This window comes from Dysidea avara, chromosome 2 (assembly GCF_963678975.1).
Source record: "Dysidea avara chromosome 2, odDysAvar1.4, whole genome shotgun sequence".
NCBI lineage: Eukaryota > Metazoa > Porifera > Demospongiae > Dictyoceratida > Dysideidae > Dysidea > Dysidea avara.
In genome coordinates, this window is record NC_089273.1 from 33,690,190 (window position 1) to 33,707,551 (window position 17,362).

The 17,362-nt window shown below is 38.1% G+C and overlaps 1 protein-coding gene across 4 annotated transcripts in view; it reads left to right on the forward strand.

The window, feature by feature from the left end:
• Positions 1–281: 281 nt before the first annotated feature.
• The window catches only part of LOC136247118 (NACHT, LRR and PYD domains-containing protein 3-like), a 30,566-nt gene continuing 13,485 nt past the window's right edge, over positions 282–17,362 (forward strand). For 2 of the 4 annotated variants that reach the window (XM_066038744.1, XM_066038747.1), the window contains exons 1-2: positions 282–415; positions 8,650–9,014. In XM_066038744.1, coding sequence (XP_065894816.1) covers positions 8,663–9,014 — 352 coding nt within the window. In that variant the 5' untranslated portion in view covers positions 282–415; positions 8,650–8,662. Of the gene's footprint in view, positions 416–6,919; positions 8,332–8,649; positions 9,015–17,362 lie in introns of those variants that run through there. The other 2 variants (XM_066038746.1, XM_066038748.1) reach the window with 2 other exon arrangements.

Genomic DNA, 17,362 nt, shown 5'->3' on the forward strand with positions numbered 1-17,362 from the left:
ACAGATTTGTGAACAGCGATATCACCAGAAAGTAAAGTTACATCGTCAGCATACCCCTTAAGGGAGTGCTCCATCGAATCTACAAACTTTATCGATGGTTTCCAATTTTCCTTGATGAAAACAGGTGCTTCATTGGGAGTAAGTGATGCTATCAGCAGGGAGGAAAAGACACAGAAACGATTACCAGTGCACTTACTTCGAATTCAAGTTGACAAACGCCATTTTTCTTGTGTACACGCGCTGCGACGGAGAACCAAATGTGCATGCGGTTTTGTTAAGACTGGGCGTAACTGACAAACAAAAAGGCGCGAGCATTTCAAAAAATAGATAGAAAGGAAGTTGTGTGTTAGATGACACCAGTGTAGCCAGTTGATCGACACCATTGTACTGGAGTTAGCTACTCAGAGAAAAACAGGTGAATTTTCCATTTCGCTTACTTGGGAGTCCGGCACGTTGCGCTGTTCGCGGCTGTGTTACAGTGTGCTATTAATTTTGTTGCAGTTGGTGAAGCGCATTGTGCGTAGCTAAATTATTGTTGTGATTGTGTTTTCTATTTGTAATGCACCTATCAATGTTGCGCCCCACCATAGATATTTGGGGCGAGCCGAGCGAGCTCTACTTTCGCCGGTCACCAAGACTCTTCCTGAGTCAAGCGCGCTTATTGATTTTAGGCCAGTCCAAATGAGAATGTAGTTTCCCGTCCGAGATTTTTGAAAATTTTGGTGAGGGAGGAGGTTTTTTATGATTATCCATTATTACATCAATGGCTTTTTAGCCACAAAACTAGCGTAAGCGACCAATTATCGAACACGATTCTTATTCTTTAAAACCCAAGTCAAATCTCGTACTTCATTATGCCGGATAATTGGAAAGGCACCATGTGGGCAGCTTGTATCATAATCATAATTTGAACTGCATATGTCATGATAGTTCAGTTATAACATGAAGACTTATTGCGCTCCGATCAGTGTGGTAGTAAAGGTGCGTGTTGTTCGATAATCCATCTATGGATAATGTATGCATGTTCGATAATGGTAACGCTGTTCGATAATTGGTAATTCACGCCATTTGAAAATACGTTCATAAAACGGAAAGTAAACGGAGTTGAATGCTGAAGTTTTGCAGACTCTCGTTGAGAACAGTGATAACTCCTGGCGAAAATTGCACGTTAATATGACATTCCAGGGCTAGTTTGATGACGGAAGTGTGCCATGATGTCCAGGTGGAGCCTCACTTACATGCCCTGTCTGGTGAGGTTATGCATCACCATTCAGCTGTGCTTGATGATAATGCCAGAGTGGATATCAGAGCATCTGGTTTTTAGAGGTGCTTACATCAACGCACCTTTTTTGATGTTCGCGTTTTTAATTCTTTGCAGACTCCAATCGGTCTACCACCTTGGCTGTCACTTTTCGTAGGCATGAGGCTGAGAAGTGTCGTGCTTATGAGAAGGGTATACGCCAAGTAGAGCATGGCAGCTTAACCCTATTAGTTTTTTCCTCCTCCTGTGGAATGGGGAAAGCAGCCACTACCACCTAACCCGGGGAAAAAAAGCCACTACCACCTATAAGCATTTGGCTCAATTACTCAGTGAGAAGTGGAGTTCCCCATATTTAGTAATGATGGGCTGGCTCCGTTGCAGTTTGGGGTTCTCCTTGCTTCGCTCCTCCATCGTGTGCATCCGTGGTTCTCGATCACGCTCTAAGCGTCCTGGTGTGTCCCCGGCAATAGATCTCGCGGTTGCAGAGGGGAATCTGCCAGTTCACTGACATTCCCTGGGCTTCTGTAGGTTCTTTTAGGTGTCTTTTCTGTAGGTAAATTCTTTCATCTTCTAGCTTATTTTCCATAGAGACGTGTGGAAAATAAAAATCATGATACAAACTCGCGCACGTGTGTTAGCTACATATTTACAAATAACACTATAATGTCAATACAAATAGGACAATAACGCTCCCTGTGATCTTGATCCACCACACATTCCTCTGTACAATCTTCATGCAACCATAATCTTCCATATGTGCAAGATATCCAGACCGCTCCATCTCTGGCCAATACATAAGTTACAAAGCACATCATAGATACAATAACGCTTAGAAATGGAAGTGGGTGCATGTGGGATCCGTGTTTCGGTTACTTTTGGTACATCTGCCTACAAAGCAGAGCAGTTTCACTGGACAAAGTAGGCTCTACTTATTAGTTATGGCCATGAGACGTGCACTCAGCGTATAAATTAGTGTAAATACTCACAGGTGAAAAAGATACAAGTCCATTTTTCATCGAGTCCGACCCGCGCTTTCGACTGACACGGTTACAAAAACGAAATTGACAACCAGCAGAAACGTTTTACCTCAGTCTAACGGCTCCATTAGTGTGTAATACAACCTCGTAGCGAAGCAGTTGAAGTGAAATTCGTACAGAAAGTGAGATATCTGTACCAACGCAGTAAGGCGGAACACGGATAACACCAAAGGCTGTGACGTAACATTGGGGATTTTAAGTACACACAAATGATGACGTAGATACTTCCGTTTCCAATCCCGGTAAGCGTTATTGTATCTATGAGCACATACAGCAAGTGTTAGGGTCGATATCTTCATTTTTTTAAAACATTCATTCATTATTATCGTTGGCTAATCTCAGGGTGCCATTATCAGCTGTTGAACCATCTACTACAGTTGAACATTGTGTTCCCAACTCCTGGTTATCATTTCCTTCTACAACCAGTGGTTGAACCAGCGCCCATGCAAACACCCAACATGGTGTACGAGAGTCCCAATATTTAAGTATTTCATCACGTATTTCTGCATTATTTCAATAAATATTTCATGTATTTATAATTGGATTTCTCAGATAGTGTACGAGAGTCCCAAGATGTTAGCTACCCCTTGGGTTGAACTGATACAGGGGTCCGTTTTGAAGCAGGTACGCCATTATCAGTTGCTGGTGGCCGTTTTTTGCTATGATTACGAGTCACACTTCTAGAACTATCAGCTTTCTTAGCCAATTCATCTGCTTGTCTTCAAGCATTCTTCTCGTTTTTTCATTTTTCTTCCAACATTTGCAGTCTTGCTTTCCTCTAGCAGGCATTGGGAAGAGACTTTTGCTACATTAGCCTGCTCATTGATAGTAGGATGCACAAGATATTGTGATAGTGGAGAAACTGTAGAACTGCTACTGATCAGTGCTGGCTGAGTAGCATTGGTAGCATTACCAGAACTGATTTCTTGCTATGAGGTTCCATTTAAACCTATAAGCATCATGCATAAATAGTAGGTAAACCATTGTTGAGCAACATGTCTTTTATATCACCTTCTGATGTGTGTGCCATATCACAGGTCCTATTACTGGAATGGGCTACACCTGCTTGATCATCAAGCAAACTTGACTCAGGGTGATTAGCCTTCAGTCACTAGATATAGTCTGGATCAATGGAAAGGTTGAAGCCTTCCCTCTGAAAAATGTTCCTCTTGTTCCAGGGTGAATGGATTGTCTAGAATAGCTTCACTCACATCATCACAATTGTCATTATACACACCTACAAAGTACAGTCAAAACAATTAAATCATGTGGAACAATTTAATACATAAAAAATGACAGACTGCTTTATTAGGGTATTTGAAAATCTTTCTATCATACAACAGAGATAGCTGTACTGAGACATGATTGATGTATATAAACATCTTTAGTTGTTGATCAGTTGCCTATCTAACCAATGAAATCCCTACAAGTGCAAATTATATTCATATGAAAATATGTGACAGTAAGCCTTTTCTATGTCTCATTAATTTTCTTTAACATGATTCATTATTGAAGGGAATTCATTAGCTCATACAGTGCACATAATAATTGCCTTCAATGCAAACCCTTCAATTTTTCTTCAAGTGATCACTGTTTACTTAAAAAAATTAAATCCAAATATGGCCGACTACTTTATTAGAGAACTACAAAATAATTGTTATTGCATATCAGAAACAATTGTACTTAAAATCAGTTGCTCTGTATTGCCTTCTTTAGTAGTCAGCTACTTAATTATTCAGGTAATGAAATCCTTACAACTATTAAGTATGTTCATACCACTCAATGAGACAGGTATGACATATTTGGTTTCTTAAATGTTATTCATTATTAAAGCAAATTCATTAGTCCATATGATGTATCTAGCACTTTACTAAGTGTCTATACACACAAACATTCTGAAATTGTTATGTATATCAATTAAATCCATGAAAGGCTGTATTTACATACTCTAATAGAACATTCACTGATGTCGCAAAATTGTTTCCATGTTATAAGTTAACGGAACTCACGTATTGGCTCCAACATAGACACACCTTCAAAATAAGTAGCCAATGGTAACCCATCATCAATATTAGTCATAGAACTTGGCATTGCAGGGTTATCAACACTCACTATGACTGTGTTCAGGGAGTTTGATTGGTGGGAAGTGGGCAGCTCAACTGATTGCTGAGAAACAGGTAGCTCAACTGAGTGGCAGGAATTGGGTATCTCATTTAACTGATTGGCGGGAAGTGAGTGATCATGAGTTGGCTAAGCTGCCATCATTTACTGCAATCGCAGAAACATTAAAAGGATATACCCCACACTTTCTAAAACCAGCAATCAAATTAACTGGTGTTACTGCATTCAGTCATGCCTTTGAAAAAAAGACCATTGAAATTAAATTTGGTGATGACCCTTCCTGGATTCTGCTGAATAAATTGGTGGCATGTACATGTACTTCTCCAGTGTGACTTCAATGGTGAAAACACACTACAATCAAGAGGCTGGGAATCATGTGTAGTATGAGGAGGAAGACAAAGAATTACAACATCTTTCTCACAAGCACTCTGGATCAGCTCATACTGATGGTGTGTGCTATGCCCATCCAGCAAGAGAAGAAGTGGGCATGTTGCAACAGCATGTTTCAAGAAATGTTCAGTCAGCCAGCTCTGGAACAATTCAGTAGTAATCCAACCCTTAAGCACTCAGTCCATAACTTGTTCCTGGGACGTCATCTCTCGTCCATGCATGGCACAGCTTCTTTGCATCAAAAATGATCATCAGTGGAATTACTTGACCAGCAGCATTGCCCACTGTTACTTGCCCCTTCCTTCCTGTTGACCTCACTTGTACCTTCTTACTGCCTTTCTTAGCCACCACATTCAGTGCTTTTGGGTCTAGGGGCACACCACTTTTATCAACATTATAAATCTGGTGTGGTGCATTCATCAATCCATTCTTGTCAAGGACATAATGCTGCATTGTTTCTGCATTAACTGCATCCATCCTACTATGTTATCTCCTCTCCTCAAAGATAAATCTCCCTGCCTTTCTATGAAATTCCTCCACCATCTCTGGCTGATTTTGGTACCTCTTAATATATTCTTATTACGTGCAACTCCTTCTGCAATAGCCAGCATTTCCTTTCATAGCCTACCTCAGAACAGTGTTCAAAAACATTGCCAAAGTGTTCTCCTCCACTGGAGTCAAGTACCTGACTGGTCTGGGGTTAACATTGTGAATGACACATCTACCTAACCCTATCATGCAATGTGGTGGAAGGAAAATTGTTACGCTCTGCTGTTTTGCGAATGGACATCAAGTAAGACGCTGCCATTTCCATGGCTTGCTGCATTGATCCGGTGTATACTGTTATCTTTTCTTCTTAGGAGGTGAAAAACGACTGTTTGCTTGTCGTGTAGTGCCATTTCTTCCTGTTTCTTTTAGTCTTTCTTTGTCCACTTGCCATACGAAACCGATTTTCAAAACCCACCCTACAAAAATATGCATTTCTTATAAAATTTATGCCTGTAAAACTCCTCTAGATACGATATGATATGATTACAGGAAAAAAAGGCATATAAGCCTGTGAGTCCTGCTCATGTACATAAAGAAAATAATCATTAGATATACGAATTATCAAATACAATCTTAAAGCTATTTACAGAGTTAGTTGACACCACTTCGTTAGGTAGACTATTCCAAGCATTTATTGATCTTATAGAGAAGAAATTACTTCGAACAGATCTTTGTGCATGTGGCTTGAACAATTTGAGACTGTGTCCTCTTGTTACACTAGACAATTGTTGGTGAAAAAACATTTCAGACTGTAAACTGACTATAGGGTTAGTACGCTATAATATAAAAGTGGACCGATACCGATACAAGTATTGGTATCGATGCTGATACTAGTGGTATCGGATCGGATCGGTATCGGTAATACGAGGCACAGATACCACCAGTAGACACTCACCACTTTTAATTACCTAACCGATAAACTTATAAGAAAACTAGAAATTAGTAATCCACAATGATGTTTATCACGTTTAGACAATGAATATTTTGTAAGTTGGTTGAACTGAGATCAATCAAACTGAACAATTACCGCGATATTTTAATAGCTAGCAGTGGCGGATCCAGGATGGGGCATTTGGGGCAAATGCCCCCCCCCCCCCCCCCTTCAAGAAATTGCATACAAGATCGAGATACTCTAATAGAGCAGTCAATTACTCTAATAAAGCAGTCACAATGTTCATGAGGCAGTGTAGCTTACCTATGAAGCTATAAATAGGATTTTATTTTACATAACAGACGTGATATAGTTGGTAAGGATAACTAGCTATTATTGTCGTGACCTTTTTTTTTTTTTTTTTTTTTGGTCTTCAACTAGTATTCAGCAAGTTTTTTGGTCTTCAACTGTTTTTCAGAAAGGTGCCCCCCCTCTTTCCAAACTCTGGATCCGCCCCTGGCTAGCTATGTGCTACAACAGTAAAATTTCTATAATAAACTTGTCTTGGCTTCAATGTTTAGTATCAGTATCGGAATCGGTATCAGCAGATAATTTCAGTACAAATACTTGTATCGGAAATATTGGTAAAAAGTGGTATCGGTCCATCTCTACTATAATACTGTACCTTGCTGGGTAAATCTGGGGCTGATTTCCTGTTACACCCGCCAATTAACAGCTGCCAAATAATTATGTAAACTTCTGAATTCGCTACGGTTTTAAAAAAAAAATTAATTTTGTTCGACATTAGGTACCGTTCGATAATAGGTCACTTACGCTATCTATGAAATGAAGTCAAAAATCTACTGTGGTGTTGTTTCATACTCTTCTTTAATTTTCACATACCCTATAGCACTACACTATCACTCTAGAAAGCAAAGCAGTTACACATAATGCTTCAAACTTAGCAGCTGAATACAGTGGTGTAGCTTTTCTGCCAGGTCTAGATCTACACAGACTGATTTACAATCTCTACAACTTAAAACGATGTTTATCTTGACCAAGAAAGCTTACAAAAAAGAGCCAGAGAATGAGATATCATGTAGTCTCTGGACATTGGCTGACACACTTCTTGAGCTTGTGACTTTTTGCTTCTTATACTCAATTAGGCTTCACATAATCTTATATAGAATCTTTTATTTTGTATGTCATTCATTCTTTCAGCATTCACCAAGGACTTTGAGGCACATGTCTAGCAGCAGTCCACTATTAGTAAAGTTCACTACTTTAGAATGCTGAGCTCCAAATAATCAATCATGTTACCAGCTATGGACTATTTCCATATAATTATCATGTATTCTGACTTCTATATATCATCATTCTTCAAGGAGCAGATGAACCATGGCTGCATATACTGTATTATGGCAACGGTGATTTTTGGAGCATCCAAATCCTTCCTGCCAAGCATCATTATAGTAAGGAGATGCCTCCCATGTCATGATTCATGATTTTGAAAGCATTTGCTAAAACTTTTGCCAGTCCTTGTTGATGATGATCATGTGTTCTCACATAACCATGTAGTACTTTACATAGCTAATTACTAGTAAATTTGGAAGTTCTAGATTATATTCACAGATTGAAGACTACAATCACAATAACAAGTTGCGGTTCAACTATCCATATTTCATCAACACTGGGTAAACAATCCAAACAAAATTTAGTATTGTAGCTAACTATGAATGAGAGAACCATCATTATTAAATGAGGAAACATGTACATATAAGTTACAATATTGACATTGACCACAACCAGACTCTTTAAAGAGATTTGTGTGGGAATGGCAAGGTTAAACAAACAAAAAACCCTAAACTACATAGCGTTAGTTTGATTTTACCCGATGTGCGATTTGGATCAGTTTTGTAAAATCTGGTCACATATTGACATGTGGTCTTCCTCCATTTTTGAAGTGTATCTCTTGCCCACCCTACCACCCCCCATTTGTGAGCATTCATGATACACCTTCGCTCATCCATCTGCTGAGATTTTCTGTTTTATTGGGCAGGAAACTCTATAAGCAACTACAAGTACTGGAAGTGGCCTGAAAGGTAATAGATTAATACATCTCTTGTGTAAATATCACACGCATGCTTACCATCCTTGGCAAGTTATGCTGACTTGAATTCTTTAAAACTGTTTATCTCAAAACTTCTAATGTATGATTTGAATCGTTTCTCCAAAATCCAGTCACATAATATTATGGTAGGCTTTCTACATGTATGTATATGATATTATGTACATACGTATGTATAGTATTTAGAACACTCCATGTGCATTATAATCCACTATAAATATTCTGCACTTTTAATGTGTCTTTCCATATACATAAAAATATGTTGTCATGTGCTATGTATGCATTACAACAGAATTCAATCAAAAATGGAGTACTTAAAAGTTCTGAAAGACTTCAATGTGAAGCTTATTACTTCATTACCTATGAAAGATGTTGTGTTTCTTGCAACATTAAACCAAAAGGGTCTATTCTCTGGTAATATTAAAGCTGAATTGAAGGCAAAGTCAACTTCAACAGAGGCAGCTGACTATTTTTTAGATCATAAAATTGAGAAAGATTTAGCTAACGGAAATAACGATTCTTTCCTACAACTGTTGTCAGCAATGGAGGAATATAATACATCACTGAAGCCATTGGTCACAGAAATTAATCAAGTTTTAACTGCAGTAGTAGTGCTTCCTGTTGCAAGCAAGGGTGAAGAATCTTTAGATGTAGCAAGTGAGTACCCTATTAATAAATATGTCCATGTCAACATATTGCTTGCACTGAGTGTAGGGATTTATCGTGCAGTATGGTATAGTAGGGATCATGAGAGGCCTACAAAAACATTGACCGGAAACAGCCTGTAATTTGCAGTGGGCTATCACTATTCACTGGAATACTGGATTGGAACTGACATATGTGACTAGCTGAGCAAAACCTGGTAGTTTTTGCACATCCCTTGAATTCTATTTTATTGCTTCTCTGTTATTTATAGTAGCATAGGAGTGGACAGTCAAATTTCAGCCTTTGGGATAAATAGTTTTGGAGTTATAGCACTAGAAAGTTGGAACAGTAGTAAATTTGATCTGTACAGCAACAATATGGTAAATAAATTATAGGAACTTATTTAATCAATCATAGTTCACGACTGCAATAAGCTACTAAGATGGGTTAGGTTCAGTATGTTCACCATGAACTGGCAAATTGATCAAGATATAGTTTTAAACCAGGTGTATGCCAACAGCTGGCCGAAGGCTGTCTGTGGGTGTACACCTGGTGTACTGAAATTGTTTTTGTTTTCATAAAAACATGTGTGTGTACCTACCTATGTTTGTTTGTTCCTATGCACCTGCATGAGCAAAAATGGTAAAACGCAGTTAGGATGTAAGAATTGAAAGCTAAATTAAGTCTGTATTAAGCTTCCACACATGTAGCCTTAGCTCTGAGGTGGTTTCTTCTCGGCGGTCTGCAATACAGGTTGATGACTTCATATACTTCGTGAACGGTCTTCCTTTTTGGTTTATAGATGCTTAACAATTTTAAAACAACATTGAAGGCCTCTTAGGTTACCAGAGATAACATATCCTTCGAGTTGAAAGGGGGGATTATCTGTACTTATGTGAATGAAGGGCAGAATTGAGGCTTTCTATAAACAATTTGTGTAAGATGATACGATAAACAGACTATAAAACAGTTAAAAAGATAATTTTGTGTAATTTGTGGTTCAAAGTGAATTGTTCGAGTTTTGCTTCCTTAATGATGCATAGCAAGTAGCAACATAATAATTGATGAATTATGAAATAATTGGTGAATTATGGAATATGTTTAATGTTAATGTACTGTATGTATCGTTACAAAACAAGGCGAGAAATAAATGCTATGTGTTAATTTATGAAAAATTAATAAATTCAAGGGATAATATTTACTGGGTGCCTGATGTTTAGAAGTAGCACAGTATATACTTGTGTCCCTGTACGTCTCTGTGTGGACAAAGAAAGAAGGCCATTCCAAATGACGAAAATTTAATAATGATGGTAAACTTGCCGTATTGTAAATAAGTGCCCATAACTCACGTGCCCATAACTCACGTGCCCATATCTCACGTGCCCATAACTCACGTGCCTTACACTGTAAAAATACAAAACAAACATTTTCTTGCTCCCCATGAAAAGGTGAATCTGATGGTCTATAGGTTCTATTGATTTCAGTTTTGTTTCAGTGCATACCGAAGTAATTAAAGCGTGCATATTCTTTTATGTAGTATGCGGATTTTTACCTGGTTTATTTCAAAACGTTTTTATTGCAAAACAGAATTGCCGGATTTTGCTCAGTGGGTAACATATAATTGGTTTTTGTACATTCTATGGTTGGATTTACTGAGTCTTGCCAGTTAATAGAGAACCTACAGCCTGTTACTAAACACTGAATATGATCAGTGGAAGATGCAAAAACTGTCTTAATAATTTTGCCACTGTTTGTTACACTGTATACAGCATTTTAACACTCCTTATTGCTGCAGGGAATGTGACAGAGGTAGTTAACTAATGATCAACTTGTCAGTTGACCATGTCCTTAGAGATATACTTAGACTCTATTTAGGCTGTTTTGGGTGGGTAATAAATCTCATATACTCCACCTTGTTTTCTAATATACTCCACGCCTTCAGGCACAATATAACATATGCTCAAAATCTAGGTTCATCCAATCGCTATGCATTGTTCATGTGCAGTGATTTAACGAGTGCGATTATTTGTCACGTGAGGATGCATAGTTGCCATGGCGCTAGTATTATCGCAAGAAAACCAGCCATTTTTGCCAAGCCTACAGCAGAAACAGCCGTGGATGAGGTAAGTAATCTGAGTGTAATGTGAAATAGAGTCTAAAGCAGTTCCACAGGCACAATGTGGAGTCTATGAAATTTATAAACCCTCAGGCCCTTAGTAGCGCCCTTGCTTCCCTTGTATGCTACAGCCCGGGCCTTTGGGTTTATAAATTTCATAGACTCCACATTGTGCCCATATAACTATTATTTGGCTTGAAAAGTGATCAGTCTCTCATGGCCAGGCCTCCATTTAGCATATCAATTGTGACTGGATTACTTCACAGTTGCTGATATCTTTAGAGATATCTTTACTAGAGCAAGTTTGAGGAGCAAGCTTAATAGTTTCATGTGACCAGACCTCTATATCAGTGCAGGGGCTTATTGATTAGAGATTACTGAGCACAGGCATATACTGTAATCTCTAATTGTGACCACATTTGCAAAAAGGTACCTTTTCCACACATTTGACATACCAGCAAACAAAGTGATGTAACACTTGACTCCTTATACTGATTAACTTGCTCTTAGTATCAAAATGTAGCCAGATACTGTAGCTACATTCATTGAAAATTTCAAGCAATTATATTCCATATAATCAAAAAGTTATGAAGCTTTAAAGTTCAAAAATGGGTCAAATTTCGTGTGTGAAAAAGGTACCTTTTCACATTGATTGCTGGTTAACTATTGCTGTCACATTCACTGCAGCACTTACCCACGTTTTCCCTGCATTTTGTGTATGTCTCACGCGTCCATATCAAAATTAATTATGTTTCGCCACATAGAATCTACGTATGTGTCACAATATAAGTTTACTCACGGTACACCTTGCAGGAGGACACGACTAGCCTTGTTTTGTTCATGTTTCTCTCGCATTTTAGACGTGGGCAAACGTTACCTTGGAGCTGAGCTGTATTGTAGCTATTGGCTTTCTTAATGCATACGTACAATACATCTGCATTTGTCTTAATTCTTAACTATGAAGAAACTTGAATTAAAGCACAATGCGCTTATAGTGTTTCATCACGTGATGACTGTGCACAGCCTAAAAAAAGAAAACAAATTCTAATTAAAAACAAGTACTTTATACCATTTGAACTATTACTAAGTAGGGATGCCACAACATAGACATTTTATGTCACATGTCATAGAGGTTTACGTCACGACATGTCGTATGTCATGACATAAGCAATTCTTAAAGTTTCACAACTGAAGCTGTTACTTATGAAACTGTATAGCTATTTTGATTCAAAAATGCAAAAATATCAACTTAAACATCAGCAATATTAACTATGATATCAACTACCAACATTGCTCATATTTATTTGTCAATTTTTCTCATATTTATTGCATCAAATTTGATCAAAATGAATGGAAAGTGTACATTATTAGGAGAAATTTATGTCACGACATAAAGAAGCCTATGTCATATCATATCATGGAGCTTTATGTCATGACATGTCGTATGTAACAACTAGTGTGGCATCCCTATTGCTAAGCAGTGTCCACCCCTGTATCCACGTAGCTCATGTTTCAAATAGTTCTGGCTGTTTTGTCTCTATTCTCTCAATGCCAATCCTCTGTCTTGCATACCTTGTCATGATGCTGCACATGGTTTATAATCACTAATCACATTATCTCACTTCTATCCTACCATTGATTGCACCACTATCAATTTACTTGTAGGGAAAAATCCATCTCTGTCCACTGGCTAGAAAAGCACTGCAAAGTTGACATGGATTATTAGTGTTGCATAAGTTATGGTTATTCTAGTACTATCATGGATGTTATAGCTCAGCAACTGTACAACAGTGGATTCAGCCGAGATAATTTTAGCATTACTTTACCACAGTGTGACAGAAAGTTGCTGGAGTAAGTTATTTCTTGCCAACTTGAGAGTCACACCACTTGTATGACTTCTTTATCAGCTAGAAATGGTTTTATAGTTCATTTCGAAGTTTCCAAATGCACCCTAAGGCAATGATTTTGATGTGGCACCATATTTCAATTCTTTTAGTATGCCTTACTCAATTTCCACAGAAAATTTGGTGCTTTTATCACAAAGTGAATGATGTTTGCAAAATTTGTGGCTTAGCTTGTGCTGTCAGCAAAAAGAACCAGCGACATAGCCAGACCCAGGCAAGGCCAGGAATCAGACTACTTTGCCCTACCATCAGCTACCCTGAATTTGAAATTAAAGATATGGCTCTTCAGGACAGTGACAATGATGATAATCTCCCCTACCCTTAGTTATAGTGTTCCCCTTTATGTATTTATGTAGTTGTAGCATTAGTCTATTATTTTTTGCTCTATTTTATATTATTTGTGATAATTTTGCACATTCAAATTTGACTTATGTATAATTATGGCGTGTGATCCATTAATTTTACTATTGCAGGTGCATCTTTCAAAATGTGGTATAATAAACTGTTTTAGTTACTCTTCTAAAGGTGCCAATATTGAGTGTAAAATTAAATAATATGTTGCATATCTATGGATTCATGTAGCATGACCCTCTGTGCTTCTTATGATTACAACCTAATGACCTGGGTGGTCACCTCCCTTTATCAATTTCTGTATCTGATCATCCTTTGCTTGTCAACAAAGATACAATGTTTTAGTATGTACACTATTAAACACTTTTATGATTTCTGCAATACATTTTCTATTGGTTTTTTGTGAGTTTTTTTGTGCATGAACTTCCAGTTCGACTTCAAGCCAGTTGAGCAATTCTCTTGACACGAAAACTGCTAACACATGCGTAACTATTTGAAACTTTTGAAACAGCCAACTTTGTTCTGGATAATGATTGGATGCACCATAGAGGCCCACCCTCTAGAATAATTTCTTCTCTAACATTTGAAAGCTTTCTCCTTCAGGTACTGTAAATCAGCGCTTCTCCCATACAGAGTTCTATAACTACCTCTATATAGCACTGCAGTCACGTATATAGCACCGTGGTTGCATATATAGCACTGTGGTCACATAGACCACTCTGTATGGTGAATAAAGCACTGTTTTTTTGCTTTGCTATTTTTAATGCCTCATACAGTGGCCGGTCATGAATAAAATCCTGTTCTCGAATAGTGGCCAAAAGTTGCCTACATGTTTATTTCACTGAAATAACTTTTCACTCAAGACACTGGGTCTAGGCGAAAGTTGCAGTTGCTCGAAAGAATTAAATGCCTGGGCCACTATACGAGACAATATGGTGAATAAAGATGAGATATGAATCATTTGTAATTTTTGTGCCAAGCTTCAACAGTTGAAGTAAGAATACTGGGTGTAGGCTATGTAGCTTCACATAATTATTGGTGTGTGTTGTGTGTGCGTGCGTGGGTGTATGCGTGGGTGCGTGCGTAGGTGCGTGCGTGGGTGCGTGCGTGTGTGTGTGTGAAGGGCTGCATTTGCGTAAAAGCCAAAGGTAGGGCATACTTGAATACTATGCAAAATACTCACATTGCTTATTAGTAATTAGTATAGAGATACTCTTTTTGTCGTACAATGATAATTAGTACTATTTATTGTGACCTGCTGAGTGAAAACCAGCTGTTTTCACAAAATGTGACTGGATCTGGGAAAACCGGTCTTATTGCTCTAGTAAGCAGATTCGTGAAGCTACATAAATAAACTATCAAATTTCACAATCAGAATCAACTAGACTTGAGTGGTCTGCTTTTGCTGTCTGCTTTTCCCAAGCCCAGTGGTGATCCATATTTGTGGTGTGGGGCCTTAATGGAGCTATGGTGAGCCTGGGGATAGCTATATGTGGCTGTGCGGCTCCGTGGTGTTGACCGAAGACCTGTGCTGTGAATTCCTTCCATTTTAGCCAGTTTTGAGACATGAATGGCCCATAACTTCGCGTAATCATCCCTACACATTCCTCCTCAATTTTTTGAACAGCCTCTAGCCCTCCTTCCTGGCCCCTGCCTCCCACCCCATTTGGAGCTCACCTGATACAGCCAACCTCAGTTCAGAAACTATCTAAAGTGGCGGGAAACTTAGCTGCTAGCCTTATTGTACAGTGGATGCTCTGGAAGGTAAGGAATTAGTGTAAAACGTGTGATAATTTGGTACACATACAGATGTAGTTTCAATCATTGGCGAGCTACAACACACTAAATACTTAAAACTGGTATTTCTCAATACTTAAAAATAGGTGATAAGCCCGGTTTCGTCATAAATTCTATTTTGCCATTAAAACGTACTGTGTGAAAATGCACGTGCTACATAAAAAATTTACGCACGTTTTAATTGCTTCATTATGTACTGAAACAAAGCTCAAATCAATAAAACCTATACATCACCAGATGCTCCTGTTCATTGGGAGTATTTTGTTTTGTGTTTGTACAACATACAGTTCGTGAGTTATGCGTGCTTATGTACAACGTGGTAGAAATAAAGTTTACCTTCGTAATTTAATTGTTGATATGGCCTTCTTCTTTGTCCACATGGAGATGCACAGGAAAAACGCTATACTTTGATTGATGTGCCAGTTCACGGTGAACAAACTGAGCCAAATCCCATCTTCATAGCTTCTTTTAGTCGTGAGGTATGATTGATTAAGCAAGCGCCTGTAATTTATTATTATTATTTATCTAGGACCGGATCACATACAACCAAGTACATATATCAACGTGACAACCTACCCATAGAACATGTATAAACAATGCCATAACCAGCACTCAGAGCAGTGGGTGTGCCAGCAGAAATGATACGCATGCATACACAGGAAAGAGTTTAACTGATGTCAGAAAATCACAACACTAAAATGTAACTTACACAAAGAACGAGTTAACTATAGTGGTATTAACTGATTTGTTTATATAGTAGGTGTGAGATGTTTCTGAAGGTGACTCAATCAAAAAGTAAGGCCACTATGCATGACAAGGTGGTGAAGGCCAGCACAATCAGCATATGACCCCAATATGGCACAGACTAAAGGCAACTATTGTAGTGCTCGGCAGTATTAAAATTTGAATACACGGCATTTTAAACAGGAAACTATCACGGCATATCGGCATATAGTTAGCTTGTATTGCATCATTTCTTGGGCCTATTATGAAGTGGTGTGCTTCCCAAAAACCAAAGAATGTAGTTCAGTACAAGTAGGCAGGTGCTTGTAATGTGGCAACCTTAGTGTTTGTTTAGGGTGTGGCTTGCTAAACCATCAACAAATTGAATAATTAAACACCAAAGGCTTGGTTAAAAACAATCCTAGATATACCAGTTATCAAAGACTGTCATGGTATGATAACCGGTTATGTTAATAATTATATCACGATAAACCAATTGTATTGCTAAGCACAAAGGGCAACTTTTAGCTAAGTGCCAGTATATCAGTTGTGTGACTGATGTATACACACGATATGCATACACAACATTTCGAGCCATAGAAGACATACTGGAGATACACATTAAAGCAGTAGTGTATGCATGCAGCAATGTATTATTGGTGGTGGAAAATCATTTTATTAGCAAGCCAGGTGAAGGATGAAACTGTCCTGCAGCAACTTGGGACTCACTGTGCTAACAAAGAGACACCAGTCATGAACGATCACAATAAACTTTGTTGTAACTAGAGGTCACTGGTATGTGCCAGTAGCATTGCATTGGCACAGTGATCATAGTCTATAATATTATGCATACACATTACACAACATATAGTAGATAGCTACACATTATTGTATATGCAACAATGCATCTTATAGATCACAGACTAGAGATGTGACCTGGACCAAATATACATAACCGGTTATTGATTCCCTATAACCGATTGATTAACCGATTAATTGGGTTAATGATTATTTTTACATTTTCAATGTACGTTTAGTACATTAACAGTGTTTTTAAATCAAACATGCTGTTAACATAAGAGCAAGGAGAAAGAGTAGCTTTGTGATGTGTAATGCCTAACAAACACCCTCCTCACTCACTTCAGTACACTCTTTATGACTAAAACTATAAACAATTATGTGGTCATGTGATCCAATTGTATAATTGGTTGTTGCATACGTAGCCCGATTATCAATCACCTTCACAATAACTGATTGATTAACCAATTATTGCATAACCGATTCGCAGCCCTATCACAGATCATTGGCATAATCCCAGAATAATCCCAGCTAACAAGCCAGGTGAAGTACAAAGCACAGTAAAAATGTACAAAACATTGAACCAAGTAAATGCAGCAACTTTGCAACCTACATGAATAAACAGTGCCACATATAGCCAGCACGCATACCGCCCATCAAACATGGTCAGA